Raw genomic sequence first — 20,511 nt, forward strand, 5'->3', positions numbered from 1 at the left:
AGCAGGTTTCTAGTGGGGAAGACAGGACATTTTAGCTTTGGCATGTTCAAAGTAAACTTCCAAGCAGGGATGACAAGAAGGTGGCTGAATGCTCTAGTCTGGAGTCAGGGAAAAGAGCCAGTCCAGAGATATTATAAGTGATTAAGTTGGAGGTTGCCTCCAGATAAATGGTTGTCTTATTTCGGAATATAGTAAATAAATGACAGGGTCCAGGATGCCACTATTTAGGGGAGATCTCACACTAAGGGAGCTTTGCAAAAACAGGACTACCCCCTTGCCCCCCCACAAAAGGTCAAGTTTTAGTTTGAAAACAATAAAAAGCTTCACAAAAGTCTTACCAAGATTTAATGTACATTTATTCTTAACACGTGGAACATATAGTATAAAGATTTCATACTGAATAAATGATATTCATTAAGCCAAAAAAGGAAAAAAAGGAGGAATTTACATCAAGTTTTAGCTACATTGTTGAAATACAAATATGCAGATTTTATCACTGAAAAAGTCTCAATTGTGTTTCTTCATCAGAACTTCAACTGAACCTAGAACTTTTTCACACCTCGATTAGAAAGAAAACAAAACAGAACAAAAACCCAGAAAAAAATAAACTATAAGTTGATTGGCTGCTGAGACAGCAAGGACTTTTTACAGAGACCTGTACAGCATCGCACCAAGAGGGGCGATGTCTGGCAAGAGATTAAATAGCTGTGTCTCGCTTTGTGCAGGTCACCAACTTGTTAACTCGTCATACTATAAAGGGGTAGCTGGGAGGAGGACCAAACTGTGGGGATCCAAGGGTATGTGCAATGTACAACGTCATATATATACACACGTGGCAGCGCAGCCGCTGCAGCTAAAGGTTAAAACCAGTTCTAAGAGGTGATCTCAGGGTTATTCATACAATCAAGGAGGAGAGAAAGAGGTCAGGGTGTTGTAGGTTCACACATGATACTTTGGGGGAAAAGCCTTTTTTTTTTTTTTCTCCTCAACGTTTAACTAAAAACATTTTTAAAAACTACAGCTTGCTGCTGACCCAGCGTTTTCTCGTTTCCATGTGAGACATTATTATTACAGTATGTTTACAGTATCAGGTGTACAGTACAGTACATGAAAGGGTCTACACTCTACTGCACAGGCCTCTCCAGTGAACAGGGTCTGTTCACAACTGCGAACTTCTTGGCTCCTGCAAGATTGTGAATGTACAACAATAAACCACACACAGTTCAGCAGTCACCTTTTTTGTCCTTCAGAATTTTTTTTTGTATTTTTTTTCTTTTTTTTTTTTTTACCATTAAAAACAGTTATGAAATGTGGCGTCCCGTTGATGCAAGGACTGGGAAAGCCATTTTTATTTTATTTTTTTTTCCCCAAACTCACTGTAAACAACAGTAACTTTGGTTAAAATAAAAAAAGTCTTCTATGTAGGCAGAGCTTTGTCTTTTCAAAGAGGGTGGGGTGGGGTCCTGAGGGGAGTAAGGTGAGGACAAGGAACAGAAAGGCGTGAGGTGATGGAGGGAGGGGAGGTGGAAGGAGGAAAGAGAAACAGGAGAGATTTTTTCCCAAGGGAGAAGCTGGACAGCACAGGGTAAACTGGATTCTGAGGTGGTTTTGCATAAATAAAGGGCAACAGTCAGTTTCTAAGTTCTCCACACACGCACGCACACACGGGGGGGGGAAGGTGTCCCACGGCTGTCATGACTGGCCAATCAAAAACAGTACATCACAAATGACTTGTGAAACCAATGAGTTCATCAACGGTGATACTGAGATGTCCAACAGCCGTGATTCGTACAGAGTAAACTCTGAGTGGTTCTCGTCCACCTTGGCCAGGGCAAGCAGCGCGCGGGCAGCCCGCCGCATCATGTCCACACTAGTTGGCTCAAAGGGTGGGTTCTGCATGTGGAGGAGGCTCGCCTGGCTCTGCTGGAACTGCGTGGCGGCAAGGCTGTCCTCTAGGAAGCCCAGGAGGTTGCCGATACTGCCCTTCTGCACTGCAATGGCACGAGCTGCCAGGCTGTCCCCCTGAGCCAGGTTGGCCAGCAGTACCACAGCCATCTCCCGGCACACCGGGTTCTTTCGGTCACTGAGGAAGCGCACCATAGTGCTATACAACTTCTCCAGGCGGCTGAAGGGGGGTGTGGCCAGAATCAGGTCCACATTGTTGTCCTGGATGCTGAGTTTGCTGAGGGTTTCCAAGACCAGTCTCTGCGGGGAAAGGACGGCATTGGGGCCCAGGGTGGAAAAGGGGTCCTGGGCTTCAGCTGAAGGGCAAACTGCCCAGTGTAGGAGTCCGTCCAGGACAGGCAGGCAAATGCTCTCGGGGTATGGGGATAGGTCCAACTGCCCCGAGATGTTGGCGAGTGTAACCAAGGTGTTTTCCCGGAGCATCTCCAAGCAGTCCCACCACCACTCCACTTTGTTGCAGCTCACCCCTTGGTCCTGTTCCTCCTCCTTCTCATAAGTTAGTGGTGCCTGCTTCCGTTCTGGGTGCTTGTGGTGCAGCAGGATCAGCTTGCCCAGGATGAGCAGCAGCCCTGGGTGTTTGGACATCTCAAAGTCATTGCCTGGCACAAATGACAGGCTTCGAATGGTATTGGAGACACAGACGCAGCGCTTGGCAAGAGAATCCTGCCAGTCCAGAAGGGTACACAGTGGGGTCTCATCCTTACTGTGGGGTTCGTCCTCTAGGATCTTGATGTTCCGGTGGCTCTGTGCTGGGCTAATGCCAAATGGAAACTTGCTGCTCTCCTTGATGGCCTCTGAACTCTTAGCTCCATCCTCGGTCAAGGTGCTAGACCGAGTAGACAACATGTCATCCATAGTGGCTGTGATCCGTTTTTCTGGAGGTCCATCAGGCGGGGGCCCCTCCTGGTCTGTTGTCCCTGGCGTACCCTCTGCCGTTGTGACATGCTTCCGAGGGGCTGGTGGGCAGGGTGCATGAGGCCGGGAAGGCAGCAGCTCTGTCTTGCTCTCGAAGTGGGTCTGGATATGCTCAGTGGTGTCCCCCCCACCAATCCGCCAGTGCAGCAGGCCACTGTCAAACTCCTGCACACGGCCAAGCTTATCTGAGCAGTCCACCACAAATGGGTCATTCTTCTGTACGATCTTTACTGGAAGCTTGTCAAACTTACTGATCAGCTTCTCCTCACTATTCTCTGAAGCTGGCTTGTCCTTGCCTGAAAAGGCTATCTCCTCATCATTTTCAACTACTTCCTCTTCTTCTTCCTCTTCTAGTTTAGGACCTAGAAGTTCTTCTTCTTCTTCCCCACCCTCCATGGGAGCTGGACTAGACACCTTGCTGAACCTCCCAGGATCCAGTAGCGTTCTCTGTCCTGGGTCACCCACCTCATACTCCTTTAAAATGCCAAAGATCTCAATCAGGCATCGTCGGAAATATTCTACAAGGAGCTCTAGCAACCCTGGGAGCTAAAAAGAGAAAGAACAGGAAATTAATTAAGGGAGAAAAGTGGCCTAAGAACAGAATTCTTGACTTGAGAGACCTCCCCAAGTCTTCTCTATCAGTTGGGAGAGGCAGAGTTGTTCCTTTCCCAAAGGTTCTCCACAGAGCAAATTGTTCATCTTAATCTCTTCTACGCCCAACACAAAGTTCTTTCTTCTGCCCAACCTACCTTCATGTAAGCCTATCTCCAGGAACACTAGCCAACAGCTTTGCACCTCACCCACCAGGGCCAATCATCCCTTAGCCTTCTCTTTTCCCAATCAATCTTCTGCTTTTCTTCACCAGGCCAGTTTTCAACCTGGTGGTCATTGCCATTATCTCTTTTAGGACACTCTCTCCATCTCACTGCCAAGTGGAACCCAAGCTTAGGCATGGTGACTCAAGCTAAGAGAAGAGAATGCAATGTGGGCAGACGTTCATGGCTCTCTTCTCCAAGCTCCCCACTAGTCCGGGGGCTGGAACTCCATGGATCTTGCAGCATAAAGAGTGGGACGAGGCTTCAGCTCTCCAAATACTGGTCCAAGCTGGTGCTACAGAGACCCAAATTCCACCTTGGATAATATATAGGCCATTTATTTACCTCTAGAAGAAAACACTCCTCTCCAGTCACAACCTTTGGCTGAACAGTAGAGCAGATGGAAAAAAAATAAGGACTTTCGAATTAGATCTAGGGGCTGGAAGCAGTGGCTCACACCTGTAATCCCAATACTTTTTTTTTTTTTTTTTTTTTTGAGACGAAGTCTCACTCTGTCATCCAGGCTGGAGTACAGTGGTGTGATCTCAGTTGGCTGTAGCCTCCGCCTCCTGGGTTCAAGCGATTTTTCTCCTGCATTAGCCTCCCAAATAGCTGGGATTACAGGTGCCTGCCACCACGTTGGGCTAGTGTGTGAGAGAGTGTGTGTGTGAGTGTATTTTTTTTTTTTTTTTTTTTTTTTTTGAGACAGAGTCCTGCTCTGTTGCCCAGGCTGGAGTGCAGTGGCGCGATCTCAGCTCACTGCAACGTCTGCCTCCTGGGTTCAAAGTGATTCTCCTGCCTCTGCCTCCCAAGTAGCTGGGATTAGAGGTGTGTGCCACCAGGCCCGGCTAAATTTTATATTTTTGGTAAAGACGGAGTTTCACCATATTGGCCAGGATGGTCTTGAACTCCTAACCTCAAGTGATCCACCCACCTTGGCCTCTCAAAGTGCTAGGATTACTGGCATGAGCCACTGCGCCCAGCCTAATTTGTGTAGTTTTAGTAGAGATGGAGTTTCACTATGTTGACCAGCTGGTCTCAAACTCCTGACCTCAAATGATCCTCCTGCCTCGGTCTCCTGAAGTGCTGGGATTACAGGCATGAGCCACTGCGCCCAGCCAGTAATCCCAACACTTTGGAAGGTTGAAGTGGGAGAATCACTTGAGCCTAGGAGTTTGAGACCAGCCTGGGCAACATAGTGAGACCCTGCCTCTACAAAAAATAAAGAAGTTAGCCGGGGCCTGGAATGGTGGCTCACACCTGTAATCCTAGTACTTTGAGAGGCTGAGGCAGGTGAATCACTTGAGCGCAAGAGTTTGAGATCAGCCTGGGCAACATGGTGAAGCCCCATCTCTCAAAAAAAAAAAAAAAAAAATTAGCTGAGCATGAGCATGTTGGTACGCACCTGTAGTCCCAGCCATTTGGGAAGCTGAGGTGGGAGGATCACCTGAGTCTCGGAAGTCGAGACTGCAGTGAGCTGTGATTGCACCACTGCACTCTAGCTTGAGTAATGGAGACCCTGTCTCAAAATAAAAATAAATAGATAGCTGGACATGGTGGCATTTGCCTGTAGTACCAGCTACTCAGGAGACTGAGGCAAGAGGATCGCTTGAGCCCTGGAGTTTGAGGCTGCAGTGAGCCATGAGGGCACTACTACACTCCAGCCTAGGTGCCAGAGTCTCTTAAAAAAAAAATTCTGGCTTTTCCAGGAAGTAGCTGTATAAAATGATAAAAATTCCTAAACTTTACAGGGTTGTTCTGAGGTGTAAATGGGAGATGTAAAATACCTGGCATACGAAAATTGCTCTATCAAAATTTTTCCTTTCTCATGGTAGGCAATATTATGCAATGGAAATAAAATCAGGTTTAGGAATCAGATAGATTCTATTGACAGCTATGTGAACCTCAACAAGGATAAGACTGTGAGCCTATTTACTCATCCCTAAATGGCCATATCTCCTGTCTCTGAGGGCTGTTGCTAGGATGACATGAAACAAAATATTAAGGACCTGGCACAAAATAAGAGTATGATAAATGGTAACTATTAATAAGTCAGCTCCTTGATATACAGGTTGGTAGGTACTAAAGATGATCAAAAGAAAAAGAGTTGGATGATGCAGCACAAACTCTTTCCAGCACCTCCACTAGTGTGCACATCCTATGGAGAGTGGGTCTGAAGAATCAGCTTTGTAAGAATATTGTAGGGCCGGGAGCAGTGGCTCACGCCTGTAATCCCAGCACTTTGGGAGGCCGAGGTGGGTGGATCACGAGGTCAGGAGATCGAGACCATCCTGGCTAACACGGTGAAACCCCATCTCTACTAAAAATACAAAAAATTAGCCGAGTGTAGTGGCGGGCGCCTGTAGTCCCAGCTACTTGGGAGGCTGAGGCAGGAGAATGGCGTGAACCTGGGAGGTGGAGCTTGTAGTGAGCCGAGATTGCACCACTGCACTCCAGCCTGGGCGACAGAGTGAGACTCTGTCTCAAAAAAAAAAAAAAAAAAAAAAAAAAAAAAAAAAAAAAAGAATATTGTTAAACAACCAAATCCCCCATCCACTCTCTATCTAAGGAAACCGGGATCAACAAAGGCCCCTACTGTTCAGAGAAGAAAGGGAGAAATGGAAAAAACATACTCTGCTCACTGAAAAAAATTTGACCACAGATTCAGGCTGGGGCTGGGTGGCTCATGCCTGTAATCCTAGCACCTTGGGAGGATCACTTGAACTCAGGAGTTCATGAACCTAGGCAACATAGTGAGACCTTATCTCTATCAAAAAAACAAAAAAACACAGATTCTTCTAGAAAATGTGGTGTCCCCACTGGCATCAATAGAATCTGCATTCTTACTAATACCACAAAGTGTCTCCCAAATTCCTTTTGAAGTCAATCCTGTGTTAAGGTTATCATGTAAACAAATCATTATTGCTCTCAAAATCCTGGGCCCGTGCCCAGAGGCAAAGGAAGCAAAGTACTGGCATGGAAGATATCTACAAGAGAGAAAGAGAAAGACCATGGTGGCTAAAGATGAGACATTCCCATTGTCTACACTAAGAAGATCCCAAACCCTCTCAATCTTCCCCAGGCACTGATACTCACCTGACTGAGGTTGAAGGTCATGATGCTGTTGTCATCATATAGCAGGATGTTGATGGTATCTAATGCCCATGTGCTCTCTGCCAGGAGACCAGACTTGAGGGACATCATTACCCGCCATGCCTCCGGGGTTCCTGAAATAAACCTCCATGTCGTCCATCCACCAAGCCCAGGTTGGCTAGAGACACTCCCAGGGCTGCCCCATCAGTGAAGCTACTCTGAAGATAACACAAGGTGGAAGGCAGTTTCTGTCTGGGAGATGACACACACCAGCCCCTCATGGGTTCTAAGCTGTCTGTCTAGGACTTCATTGCATGGCAATGTTTTGAAGGAAAACCTTTAGTTAGCTTATTTCTTCCTTTTCCAAAGTTCTTTGGTTCTATTTTAGTCAACACTGGACCAGATTCAACCTCATCCAGAATAGTAAGATGGAGGGAACAATGGACAAGATAGAAAGGGGCAGATTAGGCAACCGAATGAGGAAAATCTCCTTACCAATGTCTTTCATTGTGAGCCGCCTCCTCTGCTTCAACACAGGCTGTGTGGCTTCAACAGAGCCAGGTGGGAAGGTGATATCCCGCCGAATCATGGGGGGCTGCACAGGAGTAGGTGCTATGTGCGAGGCAGGTACTGGGGGACCTGCCTTCTGCATTTTCATCCCAGAGTGCAGGAATGGAGACTTGCTAGGAGAGGTGCGGTTCTCCATTGGCCGGGGCAGGGGAGCAGGGCTGGATACCTGAGGAATGTGATTCTGCATGCTTGGCGGGGGCTGGTAGTTAGACGGAGGGGGCCTTGTCATGGGGGGCACAGGGGCAGAGGGACCATATGGGGGCTGGCGTGTGCCATGGGAAGGCCACGGGCCTTCGTGGTTGGCCCTCTGATCTGTGTGCAGCATTTCATCTGTTCGGTTCACGCCATGATAGGCGGGGCCCTGGGGGGCAGAGCCTGTGCTCTGCCTGTTGGCATAATTATAGGTCATGTCATTACGCCCCTGCCACATGGTGCCTTGCTGAGCAACCTCAGCTGATGCCTGTATGGGGCCGCCCATCATTTGCGGTGGCATGTTTTGCTGGGCATTGGTGCCAGGGGGTGCAGAGACACGGTCTCGGCCAAACTGGAATGGAAATTGGTTCTGGGGGCCGCCTGCTGGTCGGCGCTCAGTAGCAGCGGTGGCAGTGGCAGGATAGGCATTGCCATACTGGTTGTATACATCTTGCTGAGGGGAAGGCTGGGCAGCTTGTTGCTGGCTGGCAGGCTGGGGCTGGGCTGGGGGCAACTGCTGCTGCTGAGGCTGCCCCTGCCCAGTGCTGTATGGCACGCTGTACATCTCCCCTTCGTGCCGCTTGGCAGGAGGGCCATATGTGCCATCCATTGGCCGCTTGTAATTCTAAGGCAGAGACAAGCAGAGGGGAAGTTAATATTCTGCACTCAGGGACATAAAGCCCACAGATGCCAAGACGGCTACAACCAGATGCTTGGTGGACACAGACTCCAAGAAAACATGGGAATCACATTAACAAATTGTCTTTTGAAGTTGCTTCCAAAAGCAACCACCACTCTTTCTTCCCTTCCCTTGCTTAAGCAGAAAAATATACAAAACCTAAAAATCAAAATAAGGTCTATTTCTAGCCCTTTCCAACTCCAAATGGAGAAGAGACTGGTGACTTGGCTTTTCAGGCAGGACTGGCCAGTAAGGTGAGAGAAGAATGCCAAAATATCTAAAGTGAGCTTCTTAGACTTCAACACGTTAGATTAGTGTACTAACTAGCTTTCAAGGCGAACCAGCATGCCAGTCTATTCCCAGCCACCCTCCTCACCTGCTGCTGCTGTTGATACATTGTGGTCTGCTGGCTGGGGAAGGGGCTGCCAGAAGGGGTGCCTTGGGTGGAGAACTGATTGCCATAGGAATCATGTCTATAGGAGGCAAAGAAACACAGGATCAGGATGGGCAGTGGCGAAGCCCGATCCACAGCAGCACCGTGACCAGGCTTTACTCACCGTTGCTGCTGCTGCTGCTGCTGCTGCGGGGGGTAGCGGCTAGGAGAATACATCCCCGAGTCTGGGTTGGAAGGCATGAGATTCGGCTGTGGGGCCCCAGTGCTCATGTTTCCCTCAGGCCCTATTCCAGGCTCCGTCCTAAACAAAATTGGAGAGGCAGATTGAGCCCACTATAGCTTCAGGGTGCTGGGGGAGTGGACAGGAGCTGGGGTCATGCTTACCTCACTCTGTCATAAGGACCTCCATAGGGATAGTGCTGTCGTGGTCCCATCGCCACATTTCCTAGCCCAGGGCCGGCAGCACGACTGTAGGGGTCACCCATCCCGCCGTTGGGGCCCTGCCCTGAGGACATGAAGGGATCACTCCCTGGAGCTGAGTGTAGAAAGGCAAGCAGTGAACAAACTGCTAAGTTGGCAAGCCTGGTAATCTACCCTTTGCCTGCTCCAAAGACCCAGGCCCTCTTCAGAGTTCAGGTTTGATCTCATCGTTTTCCAGACAAGTTAAAAACAGAGATCTAAAGAGGCCCCAACCAGCGAAAAGCATGTACTTGTTAAGGGATGACAAGGTGAAGCCAAGGAGAAGACAAGAAAGGAGGTAAGGATGAAGAGGGGTAGTTAGGGCAGGAAATGCATTATCTCAGAGGATGGCTCCACAAGAACCCTCAGCCACTCTCAAGAATTCCCCCCATTTCACTGGCCCTGTCTTTTCGAGCACAAGTTCAAATAGCAATCAGATCAGTCACCTTTCCTCATGCTGCCATAAGGATCCTTATTTGGCTCATAGGACATGCGCCCCATCATGTCAGAGGTATTCATACTGGGCTGATACCCAGGGTTTGGAGTCATGGAATTCCGCTTCTGGAATGTGGAGTCACTTCCATCATTAAAGGCATCCTGGATCCCAACTGAATTGCTCCTGCTCCAGAGTGAGGAAAACCAAGTAAACCACAAATAAACCAATTCCTCCAATATAACAAAGGACACACAGGAGTCACTGGCTGGGAAGGCAGAGGCAAGGACCACCCTTGGGCTGCAAGGAGTTCCCATGCACTTATCTCCAGCCATCCTCCCAACCATCTGCCCCTGCTCTTGGCCTTACCTCATGCCTGGCAATGGGGGGATCTGACTGTGTGGTGTGGATGCTGGAGTTGGTGGCTTTAAGTCTCCTCCTTCTGCCATGGAACTGCTGGTTGACTGGGGAGTCTGGGGCCCCTGCATAGATCCTGATCCCGCTGTGGACAGAGATACAAGTTGAGCAGTTTGCTTGGCATGAAAGTGTTTAACTCTCACATAAACACACGAATGACCCAGAATCTCTTTGGGAAAGTTCTTCCTAAGGCCTTTAAAGCCTGATCACCCTTCTTAGCAGAGGATCTACAAGTCCAGGTCATAAAGACGGGAATTTGAGGGTTTTGTAGCTCTGTTTTTGTTTTACATGTAGAAAAGAGGAGTGATGTGGCCACGACATCACCATGCTGGTGATTCCCTGAGTCACTGCCAGGTTCCCTGGCTATCTTCACTCCTCCAAAGGACCTTGTCTAACCTACTAAACCCTGTAATGTTGGTGCATGAGCTCCAGTCAGAGCCTCCCAAATCCTGGGTGGGGAGGGGGTCCCAAATCTGGGACGTGTTTTAGGAGTCTAGGAGTTCCTGTTCTAAAGCATCCAGCATGGTGTCACCCCTCAACTTCGAATGTTCTTCTAAGCTGATGAGTACAAAACTACTAGTAATTAATGTTTCCAATAGTTACCATTCCCAGCAGTAGATATCCCACTGCTGAGGCCTCCCCAGCTGATGAGTCATCTCAGGCACTCATTACACCCTCAGAGGTCAACACCAGGGCACATGTGTTTACACCCACCTTCCAGGCACCCTGGCCTTCTTCCCTCTCTAGGCTCACCCTAGGCCTCAGCCTCCTCTCAGAAAGGAGGGTGAACAGAGGCACTCCCAACAGGGAGTTCCATTCATATCCCTTCCCCACTCCCTCCTTCCCATTCATTACCATCTCAGCAACCTGGGGAATTCAGGGCTCTAGTCTGAGCTGCATTCTAAGGTGCTGACATCAATGGGCCAAAGCTCCCAGATGGCCCTGCCTTGCTGCCATTTGTCAGTTCCCCCAACTCCTCTTGTGCCTCTCTCATTCACCAGTTTACAAACATTTGGCAAGTTGCCAGCTGCACAACAAAAATTAAAACTTAAGGGCTGCTGCAGAGTACCTCCCAAGGGAGTTTCCACTGCCCACTCTCTAGTCAGCCAACCTGTTAAACCCTGTGGTAGGGCAAGACAGAGCACAGATCCTTGGCATATCCTGTTGGATAAGCCTCTTATTCATATCCTGAATAAGAGGCTAGGGCAACAGGCCCTCTCAGCCTTGGTGGGGCCGCTGACCCCATCCTTACCAGGAGAGGGAGGCTGGATCTTGGGCTGGGACTTCTTGGAATCAGCAGCTGCAAAGATGTCTGGGGGAGGGTCTTCTCCCCGTTCAATCTTGCATTCAAAGGCATAGAGACACTGGATATACTGCTTTTTCAAGGAGCTGGCAGCACTGCTTGATGTGCCCACATTCAGGTTGGTTGCAAGTTCCCGCCATTTTTTGTTCTTGTTGACCTGTATAACCAAACCAAAGGAGTCGGGGTTTATCTCCCGCCTGGTTTTCCTGCCCATAAGCCCCAAGCCCCATCAGGCTGTAAGGTATTCATCTTTGTAGAATCACAGTTCTTAGGTAATTGAAAAAGTTAATCTTGCTTGGTGGATAGTCCATAAGAAGTGTTAAATCTGCAGCTGGCTTCATTTTACCCTCAGGATGTTCCACTGCAACTATCAGACTGTGCTTATTCACAACAGGGCAAATTTCACATTACTACTGGAACAGAATTCAGAGTCCGGTTTTTTAGTACACTGCTGAAAAGTGGTGTACAAATCATCTGGATATCTAAATCCTATTTATTTATTTTTGAGACAGAAAAAATAAATCTTGCTCTGTCGCCTAGGCTGGAGTGCAGTGGCGCGATCTTGGCTCACTGCAACCTCTGCCTCCCGGGCTCAAGCGATTCTCTTATCTCAGCCTCCCGAGTAGCTGGGATTACAGGCGTGCACCATCACGCCTGACTAATTTTTGTATTTTTAGTAGAGACGGGGTTTCACCATGTCGATCAGGCTGGTCTCAAACTCCCAGCCTCAAGTCATCTACCCGCCTCAGCCTCCCAAAGTGCTGGGATTACAGGCGTGAGCCACCACGCCTGGCCCTAAATCCTATTTTAGATGCACTAATAAAAACTAACATTTTATAAAATGGAGACTCAGGATAATATCAATGACCACTCTGCTTGACTTGCTTTGTCAAACTGGGGATTTACACATCTGATTTTTTTTTCTTGGGGTGGTGCTCCCTGCAAATTTGACATTCTTGTGCCACTGCTCCCCTACATATCTCATTGACAAATAACCACAGGTCCCTCCTCCCTCACCAGTCACTGTCTTGATGGTCCGGGTGTTCAGGGTCTTATTTATTTAGAGACAGAGTCTCACTCTGTCACCCAGGCTGGAGTGTAGTGGCACCATTTCGGCTCACTGCAACCTCCGCCTCCCGGGTTCAAGCGATTCTCCTGCCTCAGCCTCCCAAGTACTGGGACCACAGGTGCCTGTCACCACGCCCCACTAATTTTTATATTTTTAGTAGAGACAAGGTTTGGCCATGTTGGCCAGTCTGGTCTCAAACTCCTGACCTCAGATGATCCGCCCATCTCGGCCTCCCAAAGTGCTGGGATTACAGGTGTGAGCCACTGTGCCTGGCCCAGGGCCTTATTATGACTTTTGTACCTCCCCAGCAGCCAACCTACAGTTCTGCCTCCTTCCCTCAGCTTCAGGGCACATTGACCAAGCCCATTCCCCAGATGCTCCCTACAATTAGTCTTTCTGCTCTAACTGGACAAGTCTCCTTCTTTATGTATTCTTTTGCTTATTCATCTACCATATGGTAAGCCTGTTCCCTCAAGGCCTGGGAACAAGGGTTTTCCAGTCCCTATACACAACGGAAGTTCGATAGGTTGTAATGTCTGCTGATATGGTACCCATGATACTAGAAAGAAGAGTTTAAAGAGGCACAAGAGGGGGACAACCTAGAGGGGCAGAGGTGACTAGGAATACTTCTTAGAGTGGGTAACACCTGAGCTAAGTCTTCATTGTTGGAGATGGCCTTGGTGGTAAATATCCAGACCCTCTCCCATCTCCGTGGCATCTAGGCCAGTCTACTGGATTGGCCACTCTTCCACCTAAACCCTACTAATCCTTTAGATAAGCTCAAGATTCAGCTTTGCTTTCTTGGAGCCTTCACAAACTAACTTATAAACAGCACTCTTTTGCCCCTGAATTATCACTGTCTCTATAAAAGTTCAATTACAATCACGGCATTTTAAAGGTTTGCATCCTTTTGCAATCTGGAAGACAGGCTCAGGCATTAGAATTCTCTCTGTATCTCATCCTAGGTTCAGTGAACCCTGAAGCCCACCCAATCAGAAGTGAGCGAAACCTAACCCAATGCTCCCTTTCCCTATAGGCAGGGAAGGCTTGACTATGAGATCTGAGTATTAGGGAGAATGGCAGGAATATGCATGGAGTCACCTCAAAAGCCTTCCGTGGCTTTGCTTCTCATGCCAGTTATGTGGCAGTATGCACGTGTCTTGTTTTGTTTTGTTTTCCTTTGTGGGGGAGGGGAATAAAGCCTGAAGGGAGAAGGAATTCATAACTGACTGTTGGCTGGCTTCATTCCAACCACTTTCTTTTCTGCTGGTGACAGCTGTTTTCCTCTTCTGATTTAGAAGGTTTGGAATAAGTCCCTCCCTGCCACGCCTCCCCGAGCTCAGCCACAAACTGATCCAACAGCAGGCTTCTGGTCTGGTGACTACAGAACACACACAGGAGAGAACTCTGCAAGGCACAGTCTGCTGTCTGTCTGTGCTGCCTCACCTGTTTGCCTCCTGGGCTGAGTCTACAAAATTGTAAGGTATCAGAGTAGGCGCAAGCTCTGGGTGGTGTCCAATTCAGGTTTTCATTTAAGTTTCCCATACAGAATAACTAAACACATAATTTCCTACTACTTCTTCCTTTATTATAAACTATTTCTACTAAGCAGTTCCTGAAATCCTATCTCTACTGGGAAGCTTCCAGGAATGGGAAGATCTGCTTCTACTCTGGCTGCCTCTGTACCATCTTGCAGGCCGATTTATGTGGCAGAAACCTTGCTGAAAGCCAAAGTTATTTCTAACTTTTGACAGTCTAGTGGGTTATATACTGTTACATACTGTTTGTATTTTACAAATAAGGAAATTAAGGTTCAGAGTGGTTACACACCTTAAGGTCATATATGTTATAAGTGGCCAAGAAGCAATTCAAAACCAGGTCCATCTCTCCAAATCCTGTCTTTGCTACTATGCCAAATTGCCTCCCATGGAATCAGAATGTCCACAGACTTTCCCTAGCTTTACACCTCAATGGGACCCTAGATACACGGTAAACTTACTGCTAATACCTCATACTACCAGGGAGGTCTCTGCTTCCTGTCTTATCTTCTGGGAAACCTGTGCTCCCCGGTCTATCAATATTCGACTCAGAAAGCATGAGAAGATGATGTCCCTGTGGGATGCATGGTACCACGTGAAGCCAGTGAGTACCTAGAAAGGGGTTTGTGGAAACCACAGGGGCAGTCAAGTGTCAGGCGCCCACTCACCTGAGTCAATCCACCAATCTCCTTCACAGACACATAGAGGCGATAGAGGTCCAGAGGTTTCCTACCCACAGCAGGCAGATTTGTCATGCCCATGGCCTTCTCCTCAGTGAAGGCCAGATAACGGTCCACCCACATCTTCCTCTCAGGCTCACCACCCAGCTCATACAACTTGGTGATCTTCTCATTGGTTGTAGTAGAAGAACTGGATTTCTGGAAGGTTCAGGTCAAAATTCATAGGAATGGGTCAGATTCAAAGCCTATGCTAAGGGTCTCAGAAGTCTCTTGACTGGAGCAGTGTTAATGCTTCTTACTCTGGGGTGGTCACTAACACCTGCCCTACCTTCATAAGGTTGAAGGGCCAAAAGAGAACCAAATTTTTTTTTCCTATAAAGGAAGGAAGCTAACGGTGAATATATGTTATGTACTGGGTGCTATGCTAGATGCCTTTATATATTAGGTATTATAAAATTATCCCCATTTTTAAAGATAAGGAAGCAGGCACCAGGAGGCAAAACCTAAGATCTCACAGCTTTTAAGTGGCAGGCTGAGTATCAAATCCTTGTCCACCTGACATCAAAGCCACTACTGCTCCCACACTACTACCCAGGAGCCTGAACATACTTAGGTACTATGTTTTAGAGAAATCGAAAAACTCACAACACGATCTTGAGGCAATGGGATGGACTAAAATGAAAAGAAACTCTTTGCCTCTTCTAAACAAAGGAAGTGTTTCCCACCTGGTTGAAGGGCTTTGGATATCATCCTGTACAAGACAGGAAGATGGTCAAAAGGGCTGGGAGCCAGAGGTGAAGACTCACAAGAGGTTAACAGCTATGATTTTAATTTTCCCTATGTATATAGATAGGGAAAGTGAGGTATGGCCAAGGACAGAAATATTTCAAATGACCCAAATGCTGAGTAGGACCCTTTACTACCGCACAGCCTAACAGCACACCCAGGACCAACCTAAGGGAAGCCAAGGACTCAAGCCTCATCTGCCTTATCTCCCTCTTTACAGAACACAGGGTACCATTCCTGCTGCTATGAGTGAGGTTCAGGAAGAGAAGAGCAACTAGTTGCCCATGGCACACCCCATCTATCAATGCTTGAGTACAGGAGGCACGGTTTCAGAGAAGGCACCTGCCAAACAGTACAGAGAGTTTGATGCTGCAGGGTCTAACATTTCCCCCATAACAAACAGCTGTGAGAATGTTATGTTATTTACCAGGATCCCTTAGACCAAACCAGACCCAACTCACTGAGCTATTATTCTGGGACCCTTCATGGTAAGAGGAGGCAACAGCAGCTTTTTCAGAGACTACCTAGTCCGGTGTCATAAAAGGCTGGGATCTTATCACTCTCTTTTCTTTTTCCTTCCTATCACTGAAAAAGATAGGACACAAAGTTGAAAGGAGTCAAGACAAAAATCGCTACCTTGGATTTGGATTCTGTCTTGGGTGTCCCATCTGCCTTGTTGTTCATTTTGGTGGCTGGAGTTAACTTGACATCCCCAAGGCCCATCATCTCTGGGCTGGCTGCCATCCCTGTAAAAGAGAAAAAAATTCTCAAGTCCAGTAAGTTTAGCTGTGATGTGACTCTTGAAGAAATCCCTAGTGAGAATGACTAGCTCTTACCTGCAGAATTGTTGGCCATGGTTCCACCCATGGAATATGGGGGTCCCTGAGGGTTGATCATGCCAGCCATACTATTAATCCCTTGTCCATAAGGAGGTCCAGTTCCCATCATGCCCCCTTGATTCATATTGGGGTAGCCTGGCGGCCTAAGGAAGAAGATGGAAAGTGAGAGAGACAATGGTTAGACTCTGAGCTTTTAGATTTGAACTTGAGCCAAATAGTGCTGTGATCATCTAGTAAGGATTAAAAGGAAAACATTTATGGGTCCCCAAACTAGAACTATGCAACATCCAGATATTATTTTTCTTTATTTTCTTGAGACAGGGTATTGCTCTGGCACCCTGGCTGGAGTGCAGTGGTGTGATCATAGCTTACTGCAGCCTTAATCTCCTGAGCTCAAACAATCTGCCTTCTTCAGCCTCCTGAGTGCCTAAGACTATGAGCCATGCACCACCATGTCCAGCTAACACCCAGATTTTTTCTTTTTTTTTTTTTTGAGACGGAGTTTCACTCTTGTTGCCGAGGCTGGAGTGCAATGGCGAAATCTCGGCTCACTGCAACCTCCGCCTCCCAGGTTCAAGCAATTCTCCTTTCTCAGCCTCCCGAGTAGCTGGGATTACAATCATGTACCACTACACCCGGCTAATGTTGTATTTTTAGTAGAGACGGGCTTTCTCCACGTTGGTCAGGCTGGTCTCGAACTCCTGACCTCAGGTGATCCACCTGCCTCGGCTTCCCAAAGTGCTGGGATTACAGGCATGAGCCACTGAGCCCGGCCAACACCCAGATTTTCTTATCTTCTACCTCCCATGAAAGATACTAAGAGAGTTCAAGCTCTAGATAGCAAACAATAGTTCAATTCTTTTTTTTTTTTGAGATGGAGTCTCACTCTGTTGCCCAGGCTGGAGAGCAGTGGCGTGATCTCAGCTCACTGCAAGCTACGCCTCCTGGGTTCACGCCATTCTCCTGCCTCAGCCTCCCAAGTAGCTGGGACTACAGGCGCCTGCTACCACGCCCGGCTAATTTTTTGTACTTTTAGTAGAGACAGGGTTTCACCATTATTAGCCAGGATGGTCTTGATGTCCTGACCTCGTTATCCGCCTGCCTCAGCCTCCCAAAATGCTGGGATTACAGGGGTGAGCCACCGTGCCTGGACAATATTTTTTTTTTTTTTTTTTTTGAGATGGAGTTTCACTCTTGTCTCCCAGGCTGGAGTGCAATGGCACAATCTCGGCTCAATGCAACCTCCGCCTCCCGAGTTCAAGCAATTCTGCCTCAGCCTCGTGAGTAGCTGGGATTACAGGCGCCTGCCACCATGCCTGGCTATTTTTTTGTATTTTTAGTAGAGATGGGGTTTCGCCAGGCTGGGCAGGCTGGTCTTGAACTTCTGACCTCAGGTGATCCATCTGCCTCAGCCTCCCAAAGTGCTAGGATTACAGGAGTGAGCCACCGCACCCGGCCACAATAGCTCAATTTCAAAGGGTACAATTCTTTGAAGCAGAGCCCTGCTGTGTCCTTTAAGTACTGCCTTCCTCAAATCCACCTCCAAAATCAAGTTGTATTTCCATTTAAGGGCCCTGTCTGTGGCAAAAGGCATAGATGAAATGCCGAACTGTACCACTTTTCGTCATGCTAAATCCCAACCAGACTGGAACCCTCAGCATAGCACCCAGAGGTGGCTTTGCATTATTTCTTGAGGGGCCTAATGCAAACTTTGCACTTCCATCATTGTGAAGTTCTACCAAATCTACCTCTTTATAGTCAATCGCCCTATTCTACCTTGGTTCATCAACAACTCAGTAAGATTTAGTAGCCAAAGAAGTCGTTAAACCTAATCCCATAAGCCTTCTGCACTCTCGCACCAGAGTCAACACGTAGGACCACATAAAACAGTAGGAGAAATGGCAAACCACAAGCTTACCATTTGCTATTGCTAACACCAAAGATCCAAGACATATGTATCATTAAGAATCTTTTTGGAAACCAAAAAGTTGACTGATAGAAGTTAAACCACCTACTCCGAACACTTATTTTGCACATCAAAATAAGCAGTCTTTAGCCCTGGCAACATAGTGAGACCCCATCTCTCTTACAAAAAAAAAAAAGGCCGGCCATGGTGGATCATACCTGTAATCCCAGCACTTTCGGAGGCCAAGGCAGGCAGCTCACTTGAGGTCAGGAGTTTGAGACCAGCCTGGCTAACATGGTGAAACCCAGTCTAAAAATATAAAAATTAGCAGGGCATGGTGGTGGGTGCCTGTAACACCAGCTACTCGGGAGGCTGAGGCAGGAGAATTGCTTGAACCTGGGAAGCAGAGGTTGCAGTGAGCTGAAAGTGCGCCACTGCACTCCAGCTTGGGCAACAGAGTGAGATTGTCTCTAAATAAATAAATAAATAAATAAATAAATAAATAAATAAATAAAATTTAAAAAAAATTAGCCAGGTGTGGTGGTGTGTGCCTGTAGTCCCAACTACTCAGAAGGCTGAGGTGGAAGGATCACTTGAGCCTGGGAGGTCGAGGCTGCAGTGAACTGTGGTCATGCCACTGCAATTCAGCCTGGGGAATAGAGCAAGGCCCTGTCTCAAAAGACCCCAAAACAAAACAAAACACCCCACAAAACCCTTTTTTTTTTTGACAGTCTCGTTCTGTCGCCCAAGCTGGAGTGCAGTGGTGCAATCTCGGCTCACTGCAACCTCCTCCTCCTGGGTTCAAGCGATTCTCCTGCCTCAGCCTCCTGAGTAGCCGGGATTACAGGCGTGTGCCACCACGCCCAGCTAATTTTTGTATTTTTAGTACAGACAGGGTTTTACCATGTTGGTCAGGCTGGTCTCAAATTTCTGATCTCATGATCTGCCCGCCTTGGCCTCCCAAAGTGCTAGGACTACAGGCGTGAGCCACCACGCCTGGCCAAAAACCTGTCTTTTATAAAGCTCTTTACATATGATGTTTAGTCACGTGAAATTTCAGACCCATCTAAGGTATGTAAGAATTAACACTTCATACACACACACCCATTTTCCCCCCTGGTTTAGGTCCAGAAGCATCTCAATAATCTGAGTAGGTCTATAATACATTTTCTTGCACTGACGCCCTCTCCGCTTCCCAGGCCTTACCTGTTTTGGATAGAGTTGGCAGTAACATGCATGGCGACAGCAGTTTCTTGGGTCTTCCGGTTCATGCCCCCTGGTGGGGGACACATCCCTGACCCAACCTGAGGTGGCATATTGGCCATGTTAGGGCCATAAGGCCGGTTGCCCATGGAGGCGTGACTCATCCTCCCTGGAGGAAGTGTGCCATAAGGTGGGATGCCAGGCTGTCCATGCATTTGACCTCCGGCACCCATGGGGTTTATGCCTCCAGCCATGCCTGCACTGGGGTAGTTGGCATTGGGCAAGGCATTATAGTTTGGCTGCCTGGGGTAGCCACCTGGGAGGGGAGGAAGAGAAGACTTGGTTAGTCACTCACTAGCAACTCACTAATATCTCTCAACTCTAGAACACCAAACAATGTCATTCAATATTTTGGTTAGAAAAGAGATCAACTTCATGGTAGCCTTTATCGCCATGAGAAAAAGGGGGGGATGCCAGAAGCAATGTAAAGGCAGGTCAGTTATCCCCTCCATCTTAAAGGCAGCACAGAGCAAGGCTGGCTTTGCTGCCACACAGGCATTTCAACTTCCAGAAGAAGATAACTTCCTTTCTATTTCCATGCTCTGTGTAAGATTCTCAACTTTTGATCGGCCTAGGGCTGCAATTTTGAGCAAAGATCTATTCCATTATGACTTATTCACTAAAAATAATTAAAAAAATAACCAATAGCTACCATGTATAAATTGTCTGTGCTCAATGGTGGAGTAAACACCTAATCTCCATTTTTATAAATGAAACAGAGGCTCAGTGAAATTGAAAGACTTTCTCATGGTGACAGAGTAAGTGGAGACAGAATGGAATCTTGCCTTGCCCTACTTCAGGGCCTGGGCTGGGTGGATTAAAGGCAAAGGACAGACCTTCTCTCACAAGGTTACAAGCTAGATGGCAACATATCAGACAAGGAACTGTTTTCTCCTCTCACCCCTATCTACTCCTAACTGGGTAGTATACTGACCTTGTGGGCCATACTGACCCCCCTGGGGACCATAGCTCCCCATGGAGTTCTGCTGGTAGGAGCCCATGCCTGTGTGTATCTGTCCTCCGGAAGGCTGACGCGGAGATAAGGCTGAGCCGGGCTGGGGAGAACTGTACTGGGGCATCTGGGGGTTCCTCTGCATATAACCTATTTGTGGGTAGTATCCATATAGTTATTAGCTTTATACAATGCGAACAAATGCTCTCCATCCTTATCCTGGGACTTAACCATCTATATTTT

The 20,511-nt window shown here is 47.7% G+C and overlaps 1 protein-coding gene across 5 annotated transcripts in view; it reads right to left on the minus strand.

The window, feature by feature from the left end:
• Nucleotides 1–328: 328 nt before the first annotated feature.
• The window catches only part of ARID1A (AT-rich interaction domain 1A), an 87,534-nt gene continuing 67,351 nt past the window's right edge, over nucleotides 329–20,511 (minus strand). For 2 of the 5 annotated variants that reach the window (XM_063631368.1, XM_055261178.2), the window contains exons 7-20: nucleotides 20,251–20,418; nucleotides 19,260–19,572; nucleotides 16,145–16,290; nucleotides 15,945–16,054; nucleotides 14,511–14,720; nucleotides 11,185–11,392; nucleotides 9,885–10,017; nucleotides 9,529–9,701; nucleotides 9,008–9,158; nucleotides 8,787–8,924; nucleotides 8,606–8,702; nucleotides 7,284–8,175; nucleotides 6,792–6,922; nucleotides 329–3,426 (exon numbers count right to left, since the gene is read on the minus strand). In XM_063631368.1, the coding sequence (XP_063487438.1) occupies nucleotides 1,693–3,426; nucleotides 6,792–6,922; nucleotides 7,284–8,175; nucleotides 8,606–8,702; nucleotides 8,787–8,924; nucleotides 9,008–9,158; nucleotides 9,529–9,701; nucleotides 9,885–10,017; nucleotides 11,185–11,392; nucleotides 14,511–14,720; nucleotides 15,945–16,054; nucleotides 16,145–16,290; nucleotides 19,260–19,572; nucleotides 20,251–20,418 (4,604 nt within the window). In that variant the 3' untranslated portion in view covers nucleotides 329–1,692. Of the gene's footprint in view, nucleotides 3,427–6,791; nucleotides 6,923–7,283; nucleotides 8,176–8,605; nucleotides 8,703–8,786; nucleotides 8,925–9,007; nucleotides 9,159–9,528; nucleotides 9,705–9,884; nucleotides 10,018–11,184; nucleotides 11,393–14,510; nucleotides 14,721–15,944; nucleotides 16,055–16,144; nucleotides 16,291–19,259; nucleotides 19,573–20,250; nucleotides 20,419–20,511 lie in introns of all 5 variants that reach the window. The other 3 variants (XM_063631367.1, XM_055261177.2, XM_055261180.2) reach the window with 2 other exon arrangements.

The sequence above is a fragment of the Symphalangus syndactylus genome, chromosome 22, assembly GCF_028878055.3.
Source record: "Symphalangus syndactylus isolate Jambi chromosome 22, NHGRI_mSymSyn1-v2.1_pri, whole genome shotgun sequence".
Lineage (NCBI taxonomy): Eukaryota > Metazoa > Chordata > Mammalia > Primates > Hylobatidae > Symphalangus > Symphalangus syndactylus.